Below are 15,797 nucleotides of genomic sequence, written 5' to 3' on the forward strand. Positions count from 1 at the left end.
CCACAAACAGGAAGCCCTGAAATGCCACTTTTAATTTAAATAGTTTCAAACAAAACTCAGTTTAGATCAAATCCCAGAGCCACTGAAGTCAAGGAGTTTTGCCACCAGCTTCAACTGGTTATCAGGATTTGGCTCTTAATTCACAGTGAAAAATACTTCTCACCATGTTAACTTTCCAACTGTTGAACAACACTGCTGTCACTTTAATAAAAGAAAGTGACGCTATAGGTCTTCTTTACATTATCAAAATCATTACTTTTACACTTTTTCTGCATTTCCTCTCACCATTCAGAAATGTTTATATAAAAAACTTGCCTTTCTAATTGGCTTCTTCCTCTTGACAAACTTATTCACGAACCCCAAAATTCAATGGTAGCGATAAGTCACTTCCATGATGATATACAAGGAACTGTGTCATCACAGTATAAAACAGCCCATTATAAAGCAAAAGCTTCTATTCTGAAGACACAAATATCTTGGTGATCAGCAATGATACAAAAGGAAATACAGAATATAGGACATGTTTCCCAAAATACATTTGTAAACATTTGCCAGAGTGTGGCAATGGCTCTTTAACATAAATTGGAACAATGTTGACATGTGACAGCTTCATATATATGACATTTTTAAGAGTCAGTACCGGCTACGTAGAGTGGCTATTTATTCAGGTAATATACCTTTTTAAATATAAAAACATCTAGTTGGCATAACCTGGCACATAAAAAAAGCTTTTTTGCAACACCACCCTTATTAGCTCAGCTCAAAACTTTCCTCATGTTCTACTGTTTTTTTTTTTTAAAAAAAGGTTAGAACTGTTATGTTCAGTACATTTCGGCTGCCTAAAAGCTTTTATTTGTCATTTTTGTCTGCTGCTGTTCTTATCCATACCCTGTTTATGTTCAGCTACTATTGCAAATTCCATCACATTGAATAAAGTTTACTGAAAACTTTTTATTGTAATCAAAAAGTGACATAACAGGGCTGTAACGTATTCTGCAAATCATTCTGCTGATATTTCAGAACGGATATCAGCTTTTTCTGCCAGGCAATTAAAAAAAATTCAAATGTGAAAATTTTCACAGTACAGTAAACTCCACCCAAACTAATTAACGGTGGTTAAAAATAAGATGCCTTAGCAAAACCTTTCATGTTACATGGTCACAACTCACAATTCTGTACAAAATGTTCACTTTATAAAGCTCTGATGTAAAAATCAAATAATCAAGCAGCAGTATTTTAAGTGCAGCACAGGGTCTTTCATGTCATTATTTACAAAGCTTGAATTTGTTTACATTATAACAAAATTTAATACAGATGACTTAATAATTAAGTCAATTTTTCTTATCTGTCATTTTATACAGCGACAGATTTCACTTTTTGGTCATCTTTCTCTTTCTCCTTTTCTTTATCTTTGCTCTTCTTGGATTTTTTCTTCTTGTGTTTGTGTTTTTGGCTTTTCTCCAATTCAGATTCATTTCCAGTGTGTTTCTTATGTTTCTTGTGTTTTTTATGCTTCTTATGTTTCTTTTTGTCTTTTTTCTTTTTCTTTTTCTTGCTGTCCTGACTCTCTGCTGAGCTTGCGCTGCTGCTGTGGCTCCGAGTCTGACTTTCAGAAGGGCTCTGACTACGACTGCGGCTAACACTGGGACTACTTTGACTCTGGTTTCTACTTACGCCAGGTTGGCCAAGCGTTGCTTTAACTGCAGTCTCTTTAGTTTTATCCACTGCCTTTTCTTTCAGTTCTCTAGTATTTCTTCCTATAGAGTCTTCATCTTTTGTCGACACATTACTCTCGCTGTCACTTTCATTGTAGTCTGGTACAAATGCAGCCTCATCAGTTTCTCTAGTTAAGTCAGAAGAGAGTCGAGAGGAGTGGCTTAACGGAGGCTTAGGTTTGATGGTGCTCTTGTCACTTTGCCCAGTAGCATGTTCTCTCTCATTTTTTGCATCCGGTGATCCATGTTTGTAAGATGATTTATTGCCACTTGTGTCTCTGTCTTTATTGCTCTTTGTTTCCGTTGTGTGTTTCTCTCTCTCTTTACCCGAACTTCTATCTAGAGATTTGTGTTCGTCAGATGAACGTTTGGACTCATATGCTGTTTTGTGATCATGCTGTCTTCTGTCCCTCTGAGGACTATAGCTGCTCCTTTTGGACTCTACGGTTCCCTTTTTGGACAATTCTGTACGTTCTTCTCTTGGTTTACTCTTCTGGCCTGATGCAGACTCTCTATTTCGAGAAGGGGAGTCTTTTCTCCTTGTTAACTCATTCTTTTCATCTCTACGCTTGAAACTAGAATGATCCCTGCTGCTATCATGGTCAGATTTTTTGTCCCTGTTAGGAGTAAAATCTCTAGTGGAAGAGCCACGCCCAATATCATGTTTATCTGAAGATCTGCTGTCTTTGGAAGATTGAGAAAGGTTTTTTAGGTTTCCTTGTTCAGTCCCACGTTCTGAGTGGCCTTTTTCTGGTTGAACACTGCTCTTCCTTCTCTCAGAAGTGTCCTTGTCTGACACAGAATGATCCCGCTCTTTGGTTTTCCCTTTTTCATTTGACACAGAACTTTTTGAACTTTTTGCTTCATGCTGGGAGCTTTCATAATTTGCTTCTTTTGCAGTTTTCTGTGTTTTTTCCAAAGGCTCATTTTCTTTTTCATTGTGTTTCACAGGGTTTGTGGGCTTAGCACTGACATTTTTTACAACACTAGCAGGTTTTCCTACATTTGAAGGTGTTTGTGTAGATTTAACGTCTTCCTCTTCAGACTCAAAGTCATCTTTATCCCACTTTGACTGAGGAACCTGAATCATAATAATGACATCTTCAGCAGGGGCTGTTATATCATTATTATACTCTTCCATTGTCTTAATGACCGTTCGTTTTGCGTCTGGCTTTTCTTCAGACTTTCTAACAGGGCTGCCTCCAGTAGAGCTAGTGCTATGGTGGAGGGGTGGGGGGGAAGGAGAAGTAAAATATATACATTAATAAAGACCTAAAATCCAGTTACAGCAGATTATTTTTGTTAATCAAAGTGATATACTCTATAAAGTGGTTTTTGTTTAATTTCACAATTTAAACTCTAAATCTTCAATATTCCTTCCAAACAAATTCATATTATAAAAGTGGGCAAGAGAGGATGATTCCACAGGGTAAGAATTACGAGCAATAAATTAATATAGCTTCTCCCTACTATGCATTTAATTAGTTTATGCACTAGATCATCAGATTGGGGAATCTCTCGTCTGTAATTCCTGTGTCCCCTAGTTCTACCAGTACTAGACAGATAAGATAGTCCTCTTCAACTTGCAGTTCAGCAACCAATGATACTCTAATTTTCATCTGTCCAGCTGACCCAGGCCACCTTTGTGTTAGGTTTTTTTCCAGATATCACATTTATTTTTAAAATGCATGTTACAGTAATCCAAATCTCCCATCCTGGATGAGTATTATCTTGTTTTTAGCAGTAGCCACACCTGATGGAACAAAGGACAGCAACATGTTCTTCCCAGCCCCCACAATAAATGAGGCATAGTACACACCGCCAATTGGTCAATACTATACATGAGTAGGTGATAGATGGGAAGCAGCCGCAGCATCAGGTGGTGTATCTCTGCACCCCCAACCTGGGTCCTGCGTGGAGTGGAACTTGTCTGAATTCAAGGATTTCGCTCAAAGCATCTGCTTGTTTTACACAAGTTTGATTTTTAATAGATTAGATTGTAGTTTAAGGGCTAGTCTATAGGAACAATTCGTTCACAGCAAATTGGGGTATGAATCTAGCCCCACACTAGCCTGCTGCAGACTAAGGCCTGGTCTACATGTGGAAATCAGGTCGGCATAACTACATTGCTCAGGGGTGTGAAAATCCATACCCCTGAGCAATGCAATTAAACTGACCTAATCCGGGTGTAGAACAGTGCGAGGTGAATGGGAGAATTCTCCCGCTGACCTAGCCACTGCCTCTTGGGGAGGCGGAGCACTTATCACAAAGGGAGAACCCTTCCCCGAAGTGAAGGTAACATCTTCACTGAAGCACTGCAGCTGTGCGCCACTATAGCAGTTTGTGTTTAGACAAGCCCTAATTGTCCATGTGGACCCTGCTGATGTGCATTAACAGTTCATTAACGTGCTTTGATCTAGTTCCATTTCAAAGAGGACCAGATAAAAGTGCATTAAACTGTTAGTGTGCCTCAGCAGGGTCAGACCCCAGCTTGCTGTGAACTAAATGTTCTGGTAGTCAAGCCACGACACTACAAGAGTTTGTACAGGTTGAACCTCTCTAATCCATCCGGTACCCTCGGTACCTGACTGGGGCCAAACCAGGTAATTTGCCGAACCACGGGAAGTCAATGCAGAGTGCCAGGCGTCTCCACTGGCATTCGAAGTAGGGGTGCAGGGGGTGCTGCAGCACCCCCAGGCTTTGCGCCGAGTGTGGCCCCCCACCCGAGGGCCCCGCTGCCACCCAGGGTCCCTGTCACCGGCCCCCCACCCAGGGGCTCTGATGACAGCCCCAGGTCCCAGCTGCTGGCCCCAGGTCCCCACCCCCAGCTTGAACGCTGCAAATCAGCTGTTCGTGGCACTCCAGAAGCGCTAGGAGGGAGGAGGAGGAGACAAGCATGAGGCCGCCAGCACGCAAGAGGCACTGGTGGAGGGGGGAGCCTGGCAACAGTGGATGCTCCGCACCCACTCATTTTTCCCCGTGGGTGCTCCAGCCTATGCCGGACCACAGATGTTGCCAGACCAGGGAGTGCCGGATTAGAGAAGTTCAACCTGTAGTATAACACAACCATTGCTTGGTTGTGGTTCATATGCTCATTTTATCATCAATTTAGTTGTTCCTGTCACTAGACAACTCAAAGATTTTATTTTATGGAGAGCAGAAGAGAAAACGAGCAAAGAGGAAATCAGAAGGTACCTGGTGTAATCTACAAGAGTTGAACTGGATCCATCAGCTGCTGTTACTTTTCTTCTCATTTTTCCTTTCACTTTTTCTTGTTTAACTTTGCTACTGGGTGGCTCAGGTTTCTCGGCAGGTTCTTTTGTAGGAGGTACATTTTCCCCACTTACAATCTTTTTGCCCGTTTCTCGGTTTAGTTTAATCTTTTTTGCTGGGGCAATCAGAGAAGCACCTTTGTCCTTTTCAGGGGATCTCTCTGCTTTTTCATCATCAGGCTCAGTTTTTCCCTTTGGTGATGGTTTCACTTCAGCAACTTCTGCTTTAGAGGTTTTTAATGAAGTGGTTTCATGTTCCTTTTCTACCTTTTCCTCTGCCTTTCTTTTTCTTTTTTCAGGTTTTGTATCAGTAGGTTTGCTTTTTTCCATCGGTTTTTTTGACTTCTCTTCCTTGCTTGATGGCTTTTCTGGCTTGGATTCTTTTGGATGCTCTTTCTTTGCTTTTTCGTCCTTGGCTGGTCTGGTTTCGGGATGCTCTTTTGTCACTTTTGGGTTAACTTTCCGTGGTGTGCCTAGCGCCTTCTCATCCTTTTGAGATGAAGTCGATTTAGTACTGTCTGTCTTTGGTAACTCCTCCTTTGCTTTTTTCACAGGAGGCTCAGTTCGAGGAGACTTTTCACGATCAGCCTCTGCTTTTTCTTGGGGTGCTTTAGATGGTTTTACTAAACTGTCTTTCTTGGTAGTGGCAGTTCCTTCTGTTTTCCGTTTTGTCTTGTCAACTTTTACTTTAGGTTTATCTTTCTCTTTTTTCTCCTTTTCAGATACTGGTTTAAAAGCAATAGAATCTGCTTCCATAGGCTCATCTCTGACAGGTGTAGCATCATCCCTACTTGGGAGCATGAACAGCGAGTCTGTTTTAATTTCGTCCCCCCCACCAGGCTCTCTGGGCTTTCGTGAGCCTTCCAACAACTCAGCATTGGGAAAGCCTTCACTCTCTTCCCCTTTCCTTCTCTTTCTATGCTTTTTATGTTTATTTCCTTTGCCATCTCCTGATGGATTTTCAGCTTCCTTTTCCTTTGATTTTGTAGGATCTTTAATGTTGTGGCCTTCTCGGCCTGAAGTCTTTTCTGGATAATTGCTACCTATATTGCGACTTCTATGGCTTTGTCCACTAGCAAAATCCTCTCTACGACCCCGAGCATATGGGGAATTCTCTCGCCTGGATCCTGGTGGACCAAATCGGTCTGGAGAAAAGTTCTCTCTAGTCACTGGAGGTCTAGGCTGAGCTCCAGCAGCATAGCCCTTGTAAAACTTTTCATACCACTCTCGATAGTTCCTTTCCCATTCTCTGTATCTTTCCTTTTCAAATGGATCCCTAAAATCCACAGATCTGCCATAGTATGCTTTCATGTCATATGGTGGAACTTCTCTATACCGGTTAAAATATTCTCTCTCCCCCTCTCCTTGAGGTACAGTCCGCTTAGTGGGGGATTGGCCTCTAAAAACTGGAGATCTTGATCGTGAATGGTATCTTCTATATGGGGGTGACCTTGATCTTGAACGATGATATCCATGGGACCTTGACCTAGAACGATAGTTACGACTCTTCCCCCTGCCTCTTCTAGGGTATGGAGGTGATCGTGAGTATGAACGAGAGTGTGAGCGACTAAAGGATCGAGAGTAGGAACGGGAGCGGGATGAACCTGATCTTGACTTAGAGTAGGTATATGAGCTTCTAGAGTAAGATGAAGCACTATATGGTGACTTGGACCTTAAAAACAAAAAACCAAAACAAAAACACTTTTAATGTAAAATAATCCCTTCGCTCTGCTTTAAAAAATACCAAACCCATCCTCCCAAAAAAATGTTTTTCCATATTTTGTTACCAAAACCACAGTAGGCGAGTTAACACAGTCATAATGACACTGCAAACTTCTTACGAGTAATCTGTTGTGTAGAAGTGTCTCTGCATAACATGCAAAAGTTGCTCTTATGTTTCGGCTAGCGTAACAATTGGTGCAGGAAGACTACAAGCCCAGCGTCTAGCCCCATCACTCATTTCCATCATATTAACTACCAAGTTTGTTAATTGATTTAAGGTGGTGTATAGTGGCCTCTACTGGTATGTGTAAGCACAGACAAATATTTTGCTACTCGGCAAATCAGTCTGTACAGATCATTTATGTTGCAACAGGATGCTAAAAGGGCAAGTCTTAATGGCTGAAGTGCAGAACCAAGCATTAGAAGACCATGAATTACTTGAAGGCAAAGCTAAATCTTAACAAAATGCCAGCTCAGTCACAATTTAACTTTACTGCTGATTTGGTAATTTGCACAGTGTGCATAATATTCTATACTGCAACATGACACACAATATTATTTAACTAATGCTTTCAGTTAGGACTCCTCACTGGAGGTAAGTGCAATACATTGATAAAGCCTAAGAACAGTGACCTTGTTTCAAGTAAAAATCACATTTAAAAGCTTTTAGCTTTCAACTTGTAACTTTTGGTAATATTATAAACTATTCAGTATTACTACCAATACTGACAGGTTTCAGAGTAGCAGCCATGTTAGTCTGTATCCGCAAAAAGAAAAGGAGGACTTGTGGCACCTTAGAGCCTAACAAATTATTCCGACGAAGTGAGCTGTAGCTCACAAAAGCTTATGCTCAAATAAATTTGTTAGTCTCTAAGGTGCCACAAGTCCTCCTTTTCTTACTACCAATACTGTGATTTATATAGTATTACTGAAGAACTATTCTGACCAACGTTGCCGAACAGATCTGTACTATTAGGGTGGGAAGCTTTTGAGGACTTTCAGGACCCTGAAGATATTTTCCTTGTAGAAACTTTTAAAAAAGATGCCTAATTTAACATGCCACTACACTTTTATCAGTTCCCTGTGAAGTAGCCCTTCAACCATAATTTAACAAAAATGTTTTCAAAAAATTAAATACAACAGCAAATTAACTTTTTCTCATTTCTGAAAAAAGCTTAATGAAGTAAAGTGAACTTAATGCTAGTGAAAGGCACCAGATACGCAGTCCTGGAAGTTAAACGCTTCCGAAATATCCATAGATTAGATGACACACAGGCAGAAGTAGTGGAGTCTTTTCACACATTGCATAGAAACACCTACAGAGTCACGTAGAGAATTCAGTAAGCACATCTACTCAGTTTTAGGCCTGTGATGAGATGGTCTACAAGGGTGTCACCGTAGGCATAGGGATCTCCCTCACGCAAACCAGACTAAGTCATAATTCCAGATGGGTCAAACTGCTGCAAGATTATAACAATTTCCAGTCAATTACGATCAGGACCAAATTTTGCCAATGATCTAACCAATGAACTTGTATCATATTGCTAATCCCTCTGAAGAAAGAGGGACGGAGTAGAACTCTTTTTAATTCTGCTAGATTAGTTGGCTCTGCATTACAGACTGTGACAGAGTTGGGCAAGATGGCTACAGGATAGTAATAGAAGGCAGATATATTAGCCCCAGGCTAAGTAGGTCCCTTTTCCCTGGATAAGGTAACAGGGAAGGTTCCAGAACAATCAGGAACCTACCAGAGACAATTAAGACTAACAGGCTGATTAGAACACCTGCAGCCAATCAAGAAGCTGCTAGAATCAATTAAGGCAGGCTAATCAGGGCACCTGGGTTTTAAAAAGGAGCTCACTTCAGTTTGTGGTGTGTGTGTGAGGAGCTGGGAGCAAGAGGCACGAGGAGCTGACAGTGAGAACGCGGACTGTTAGAGGACTGAGGTGTACAAGCATTATCAGACGCCACGAGGAAGGTCCTATGGTGAGGATAAAGAAGGTGTTGGGAGGAGGCCATGGGGAAATAGCCCAGGGAGTTGTAGCTGTTGCACAGCTGTTCCAGGAGGCACTCTAGACAGCTGCATTCCACAGGGCCCTGGGCTGGAACCCAGAGTAGAGGGCGGGCCCGGGTTCCCCCCAAATCCTCCCAACTCCTGTTCAGACACAGGAGAAGTCGACCTGGACTGTGGGTTCAAAAAACGGCCAAGCTGAGGGCTGCCTTGAAGCTCCAAGGCGAGCAAATCCGCCAATAAGCGCAAGACCCACCAAGGTAGAGGAGGAACTTTGTCACAAGACATGTAAAACAATTACCTGGAAAATGAGCGTCTACGTTCCTTTTGAATCTTCTTGTATTCCATCAATTCCTTAGCAAAATCATTTGTAAACTCATCAAGTTTGGACTTTTTCTTTTCTCTGTTAAAATAAAATTATGATAGTTTGAACATATAAACACACAATAAAAGACATCAAGAAACAAACATTAATATTAAAATATTTACACTGCACACAAATAAAAAATGAACATCCTATATTTTTGAAAAAACACTAATATTTCCTATATGAATTTCATGGCAAACTTTAGAATTACAGTTGTCTTGTTTTAGTTTTGTAGGTTTACCACCTTGTAATGCAAAGCACATTGGAAAATTTGCTTTATATGTCACTTTTGCTTATGACAGATGCACTTTAGTGTAATTGCTGTCCAATATGCTATTGAAATAGAATAATGAAAAATAATGCAACTTCATTCAGAGCCAAATACTTACTCCTCTTTAAGTCTCCGCTGCTCTCTGTAAAATTCCTCCCTAGATAAAGGAGGTGCTTGTGTCGTTGGGATGGTATTTGAATGAGCCGTTGGTACTGCTGTTGGTACCCAAGGTGTTGATATGTTTGCAGGAGCTGGGGGGTATCCCGGTGGGGGGACATTGTACCCAGCAGGTGGAGGCTGACCAGGTGGAAACTGAGGAGGAAACTGTGGTGGAGGTACCCCCGGTGGAAGAGGAAGTGCATGGGGAGGTGGAGGAAACAGGGGAGGAGGAGGCACAGTCACAAAGACAGGTGTTGATGCTGGTAATGTTGGGGCCTGAGTCCTTTGTGTACGTTCACTATGCGGGCGTCCTCGATTTGAACTTCTAAAGAAACCCAAAAACACGTGTCACTGTTTGTTACACTCTGCCCTTATTTTAAAAGAGGAAAGTGAAGGAAGCTGGTGTCCATCTGAGGGCATTTCCTGTCCTTGTCCTCAATTTAAGTCTCAAACTCCACCCTGCTTATATGTCTGCTCATTTCATCCTATACTCCTCTTGCTCCTGACTCTCCCCCTCCATATCCTCACTCCCAACTGCTCCCTCAATCTTCTTTCCTCACTCTTTGTTTTGCAATTTTGGACAGATGCTCCCTATGCTTACAACAGTCTCCCATTTTGCATGTACCAAATGCCCACCGCTCCTCTGCCAATCTTTGACACATTTAATACTTTGCACTTTGAGCACTTCTCATCTTCAACGCACTGTACAAATGTTAACTAATCTTCTCTTGAACTTCTTTAAACTTCTTTCTTAGCGTCTTCCTATGTTGTTGATCTCACGATGATGCATCTGCACTTTCTTGTGCCTGAACTGCTGTCCTGTCTACTGATTTTGAGAGTTTAATATATTTGTGGTATGGACCTTTTTCCTTTTCTTTTTTTTTTTTTTGAAGTGTTTTGTAAAGTGCTATGTATGCTTACAGCACAACAGTAATCAAATAAATGATTATACATCCCAGAAAGAAGGATCAGCTGGATGATGATATATAGGATTGAAAGGAATCAGCTTCACCATTTGAAAGCACTAAGTCAGAGAACCCAAAATTGCTGTCAGGTAAATGTTATGGGGGTTTTTTTATTTGCATAAATTTAATCATCTTAAACAATATTAACCAAATTCTTTAATGAACAGAACTTATAGCTGTGAAAGTGATTTCCAGCAGCTCCCAGTGGCGAAGCCAAGTCCTTCAGCCCTGTTCTGCAAACTGTCACAAGGGAACTTTTCTACCTGATTGTTTAAAATTATATTTGAGATTTTAAAATCTTTTTAATAGTTTATTCTTTGAAAGTGGGTTTATTTTTTGCAATATTTTCCAGATTACACTGAAATTTTTCTTTAGGTAATCCTAAGGGAATCTAGTGTTCCAATTTGTTAAAACAAATTCAGACTAAAGCATATAGAAATGGTGATTACCATTTGGCTTAGATTCACCACACCTGTCTACATATACTTAGATAACAGGTGGTTTACAATGAAATACGTTCAATAACCAAGTCACAGTTAAATTTAACAAATTAGCAAACTGATTAAAAGCACTAGAAAGTGAAATATTTTTTGCAAATATACTTACGGTTCCCAGCCTGGCCTATTGCCTGCAGAGCGAACCGTATTGGTTCTTATTGGCTGACCTATTGGGGGGGGGAAAAAATTCTATTCAGTTTATCTGAAGAAATATTTCTATAAGAACAGGGCTAAAGTTGTGGTTACTCACCAGTAGTGGGTATTGACTGTCCTTGTGAAGTCAGCTGGCCTTGTAATGCTGGCTGTCTTAGTACAGGAACCTGATAGCCCTTAGGGATCAAGAGGGAAAAATCAGAAGAGCAGCTCTCTCAAAACATAAAACTCATTACATATGCTCAAGTAAAATTTACCTTCTCTTCCATCACAGTGCTAATCGATAGAGAGGAAGAAGTTTTAGAATGTTCGGAGGCCGGCACAATAGCAGCAGGAGGTATAACACTATCAGCATCGCTGGAAAAAAACCAAAGGACATAAGATTTGTGACATATTCAAATATGGAGTTTTAAGTTATTGAAAGAAAAAGGACTGAGGTATATAAGAAAAAGCTGCACAATTTTTAATTATTGCAAATAAGAAAATGTTGCATAAAAACAGATTTAGGACTGTAAAAAAGGTAAAGTACAACTTTACTGAATGAGAGGGTCAGAAGGGAACACAGGTTTCCAGAGTAGCCTCTATATTTTCACATGCAAGTTTTAGAATGTGTACATTTAAACTTTTACATACAGATCTCGGTTCCAGGGTATGTAAAATTTAGTACATATATACTTTCAAATAGAAATTTAGTGGCTGGGATGAGATAATTTTGAAATATGGCCCTCAGGTGTTTAATGATATAGGTATGCTATACTGTATTTGTATTGTATTCTTGTATTTTGCTATGAAAAGCAGCTGTGTGTAAGCTCAAAAGCTCGTCTCTCTCACCAATAGAAGATGGCCAAGTAAAAGTTATTACCTCACCCACCTTCTCTAATAGGTAGGCTGACACTTTGTTTGACAGAGGTACTGTCTTGTAGGTTCAAACCACAGAGCTGGAGATGTGAGCCTTCAACTACAGTTTATTTTTTTTAAAATTAAAATAATTTAATAGGAAGTTGTTCTGGACCTTAAATTTACATTGTGAAGAGTTACATTTACATAGCTGCTAAGTAATGCTCTCTGATTCACTATGCCTCAAACCTACATATGTTACTGTTGCTTTGATTTATGTATTTCATTGCAGCTAGGTCAGACCCTGTATGATGTAGATGATAGAACTTGAACAGAAGGAGCGATATGAATGTAAATGATAAGTTTTACCTGTAGATGCATTTTTGTAGTTTAAGAAAATGCACCATGTCTCCTCAATAGTAAGAAAAGCAAACCTAAGGGTATGTCTACAGTGGAAACTAGAAGCGCTCCCGCAGCGGTGCTTTGAAGTGCGAGTGTGGTTGCACACAAGCGCTGGGAGAGAGCTCTCCCAGCACTCCTGGTAATCCACCGCCATGAGGGGATTAGCTCCCAGCGCTCGGAGCCTGTCTACACTAGTGCTTTAAAGCGCTCAGACTTGCTGCGCTCAGGGGGGTGATTTTTTACACTAACAAGTTAGAGTGCTATAAAATGTCAGTGTAGACATACTCTAACAGGAATCAAGAATGCTTTCCAATTGGAAGAGACTGATTTATCAAGTAACAAAATGGTAACTTTAGCTGCTGCTGTTCTCTGCTAAATTTAAAGAGTCTTCCCCCAGAAAAGACACTGGGAGAAGAATTCCTATAAGAAAGTAATCCTACACTGGGAGAGATTTAGTAGTGACCAAACAGTCACCAAGACAAGTGCTTCTGGGGAATTGGCTGCTCTTGAGTGATGCATGTCACCAACGTATCACAAAACTGCATCTTTATTTAAAAGAATGGTGAGCATCTCCATAGGAGCAGACTAATGTAACTAATTCTTCTACAAAGAAACAGATACACATGAATTAAATAAGACTTGGTGTGCCGTACCTCAAATAGATAAGAAAAGTCTACGGAAACAAATGCTTGAGTACCATTCTCCCAGTACCTCATGGAGTCCCTACTAAAAGCATAAGGTCTCACAAGGTCATGAAGTGTTCATATGTTGAATATATATAATGTGTCAAAGAACACATAATTGATTTCAAGGAGGAGTGGCAGAGGAAACTAAGTTTGTGAATTCCACCCTATCAGAATACAAGGTGAATGAAACTTGGCATCTGGATTACTCTCAAGACCTGTTAAATTACAGCAGGGAAAGTGAAAGACAATATGATAAATGAAATCCTCCAAGGCTGTACTTGGAGCTGGAAAGGAGAGGTTTGTCTGTCAACCATCACTAAAGCACATATAAACAGCTACCAGACAAGATAAAGCATTAGAAGTCAATGAAAGTGGAAAACCAGCATTAACATTTTTATTTCTTTTTCAGTTGCGTTAAACTACAAGTTTACTTACTGAAAAGGTCCTTCTGGTTTTTCAGAGTGAAGAGATACGGACATTGTTGCAGAGATATCAGCCGCAGGTGCGGTGGCAGAAGACTGATTTACTGGCAAAGTAGTTGTCACAGATGATTGACTAGGAGTCAGTGACGATGTTAGAGAAGGTGCAGAAGTGACTGGAATCATTAGAGGATCCTGTTGTCTGGAAACTGGAGGCCTTACTGCAGGTTGCAGGTTCCGCTGAACTGTCTGTCTTGGTGGTTGTATCTGCTTACGGAGCCTTTTTGTGTAGCCAGTTTCATTTTTGAAGTTGTTTACAGCCTAGAGGTAGAAAAATCATTGTTACATAAAAGTTACTAGTATGTATATTATGATCCCTATAAAAGACTTCCTTCACTAAGTGTTACGGTTGAACTATTCTCTCTAGTTTTCAGAGCTAACAACTGCACGGAGGTAAAAAAGGAAGTTCACTCTCTGCAGAGCTATTGTACGAGGCTGTCCTCAGATGGGAATAGCACTGCATCCATTTGCACTTTCTTCATATTTTCAAGCTTCTCTTTGCAACAGTGAAAACTGGAAGTATGATTTCTTTTTGTGTAAACCAACATCAGAGCATCCTTTTGACAACATATATATTCAACAATGAAAACATGTCAATGTTTTTTGCTGAAATCTAGAAGTGAGCCAATTTTCTAATATCATAAATCAGGAAATTGCTCTGTATTTTTAAAGTGATCATTTCAAAATAAGCCATTAACAGATTTGAAAATGCATATCTCAACCTGTCTTAATTATAGTGATGGCTCCATGAAGTAGAATTTTCCTGCCTCTTAGCTACTTACAAATAAGATGAGCTTTTCGTACATACATTATATGTAAAGTGAAGTTACCTGGCGTAAGAATTTGTTGGCAATTAAAGCATCAGGGGAAACATCTGTTTGATGACAAGTTGGGCAGGTATGTTCCTCTGATTCCAGTAGTGATGTTCTGATACCTGTGAACAAACAGAAGCACCTGAGCTAACAAATATTTGGGTCATACTTTACTCTCATATCCCTAAAAGAAAAGGAGTACTTGTGGCACCTTAGAGACTAATGAATTTATTTGAGCATAAGCTTTCGTGAGCTACAGCTCACTTCATTGGATGCAGTGAGCTGTAGCTCACAGCTTATGCTCAAATAAATCTGTTAGTCTCTAAGGTGCCACAAGTACTCCTTTTCTTTTTGTGAATACAGACTAACACGGCTGCTACTCTGAAACCTCTCATATCCCTGTACACAACGAACAATGGGGTCTAGGGGAAACATGGACAGGGCGGAAAACATTTAAACAGGGACTTATTGAGAAGTTCTAGTATGTAGTATTATACTTTAAAACAAATTCTGTGACCACACACTCATAATTAACAGGTTTCAGAGTAGCAGCTGTGTTAGTCTGTATTCACAAAAAGAAAAGGAGTACTTGTGGCACCTTAGAGAGACTAACAAATTTATCTGAGCATAAGCTTTCACTTGCATCCGATGGAGAGCTGTAGCTCACGAAAGCTTATGCTCAAATAAACTGGTTAGTCTCTAAGGTGCCACTAGTACTCCTTTTCTTTTTTCATAATTAACAGTTACTTTTACTAACAGATAAAGAAATGACAGGTTGATTACAAAAAATATTTTTTGTAAAAATAAGGATTTACAGAGTAGAAAAAAACCATTTCCATGGCTTTTTGAAAACTCCACCTTAAATAAAAAAGCACCACCTTGTTTGTACTTAAACATTGTTTAGTGTTTGCAAATCACAAAGTACAAGATAAAGTTAGTGCATGACAATCAGTCAGTGAAACTGATTTAACTAGTTTATTTTCATTGTCTAGTGGAGTGGGATACAATAAGTAATCAATCTCTAGATTAACGGGTAAATTTTATTTCTAAGAAAGCATTAGTAAATTAGGTTAAGATTATATTTTTAACTAACTGTCCTTTTAAAAGAGGAGTTTGAACAACAGTCTATCTTTCCTCTTGTTTGAGCCTCCAGTTAATTGCCGGTGTTGTATTTGGGATACTAACAATTTATATGGCAAATTGATGACAACTATTACCAAATCAAACAACAGAAACAAAGGAGAAGAAGAGCTTGAGAAAGCATTTATTCAAACTAGAGGTCTTCAACATCAGGGACTATAAAAAATAATAATACAAGCATTCACTTCTTATGTTTTTCCATCCCTATGTAAAAAATTCCTCTAATCTGAGTTCCAGCTAAAATCATCTCTAGCATTCTTCCTTTACCCAAAGATTAAATGCAAGAATGTTCTGGTGAATAGATACCCC

General features: G+C 39.8%; 1 protein-coding gene across 3 annotated transcripts in view; it reads right to left on the bottom strand.

Moving 5' to 3' along the window:
* Positions 1 to 13: 13 nt before the first annotated feature.
* The window catches only part of RBBP6 (RB binding protein 6, ubiquitin ligase), a 41,936-nt gene continuing 26,152 nt past the window's right edge, over positions 14 to 15,797 (bottom strand). For 2 of the 3 annotated variants that reach the window (XM_084641904.1, XM_084641903.1), the window contains 9 exons: positions 14,367 to 14,470; positions 13,493 to 13,797; positions 11,390 to 11,489; positions 11,230 to 11,308; positions 11,089 to 11,146; positions 9,477 to 9,842; positions 9,022 to 9,123; positions 4,911 to 6,659; positions 14 to 2,932 (listed from right to left, as the gene is read on the bottom strand). In XM_084641904.1, the coding sequence (XP_084498030.1) occupies positions 1,354 to 2,932; positions 4,911 to 6,659; positions 9,022 to 9,123; positions 9,477 to 9,842; positions 11,089 to 11,146; positions 11,230 to 11,308; positions 11,390 to 11,489; positions 13,493 to 13,797; positions 14,367 to 14,470 (4,442 nt within the window). In that variant the 3' untranslated portion in view covers positions 14 to 1,353. The remainder of the gene's footprint in view (positions 2,933 to 4,910; positions 6,660 to 9,021; positions 9,124 to 9,476; positions 9,843 to 11,088; positions 11,147 to 11,229; positions 11,309 to 11,389; positions 11,490 to 13,492; positions 13,798 to 14,366; positions 14,471 to 15,797) is intronic. The other variant, XM_084641905.1, reaches the window with a different exon arrangement.

The sequence above is a fragment of the Lepidochelys olivacea genome (genome assembly GCF_965140295.1).
Source record: "Lepidochelys olivacea isolate rLepOli2 genome assembly, chromosome: 10".
Lineage (NCBI taxonomy): Eukaryota > Metazoa > Chordata > Testudines > Cheloniidae > Lepidochelys > Lepidochelys olivacea.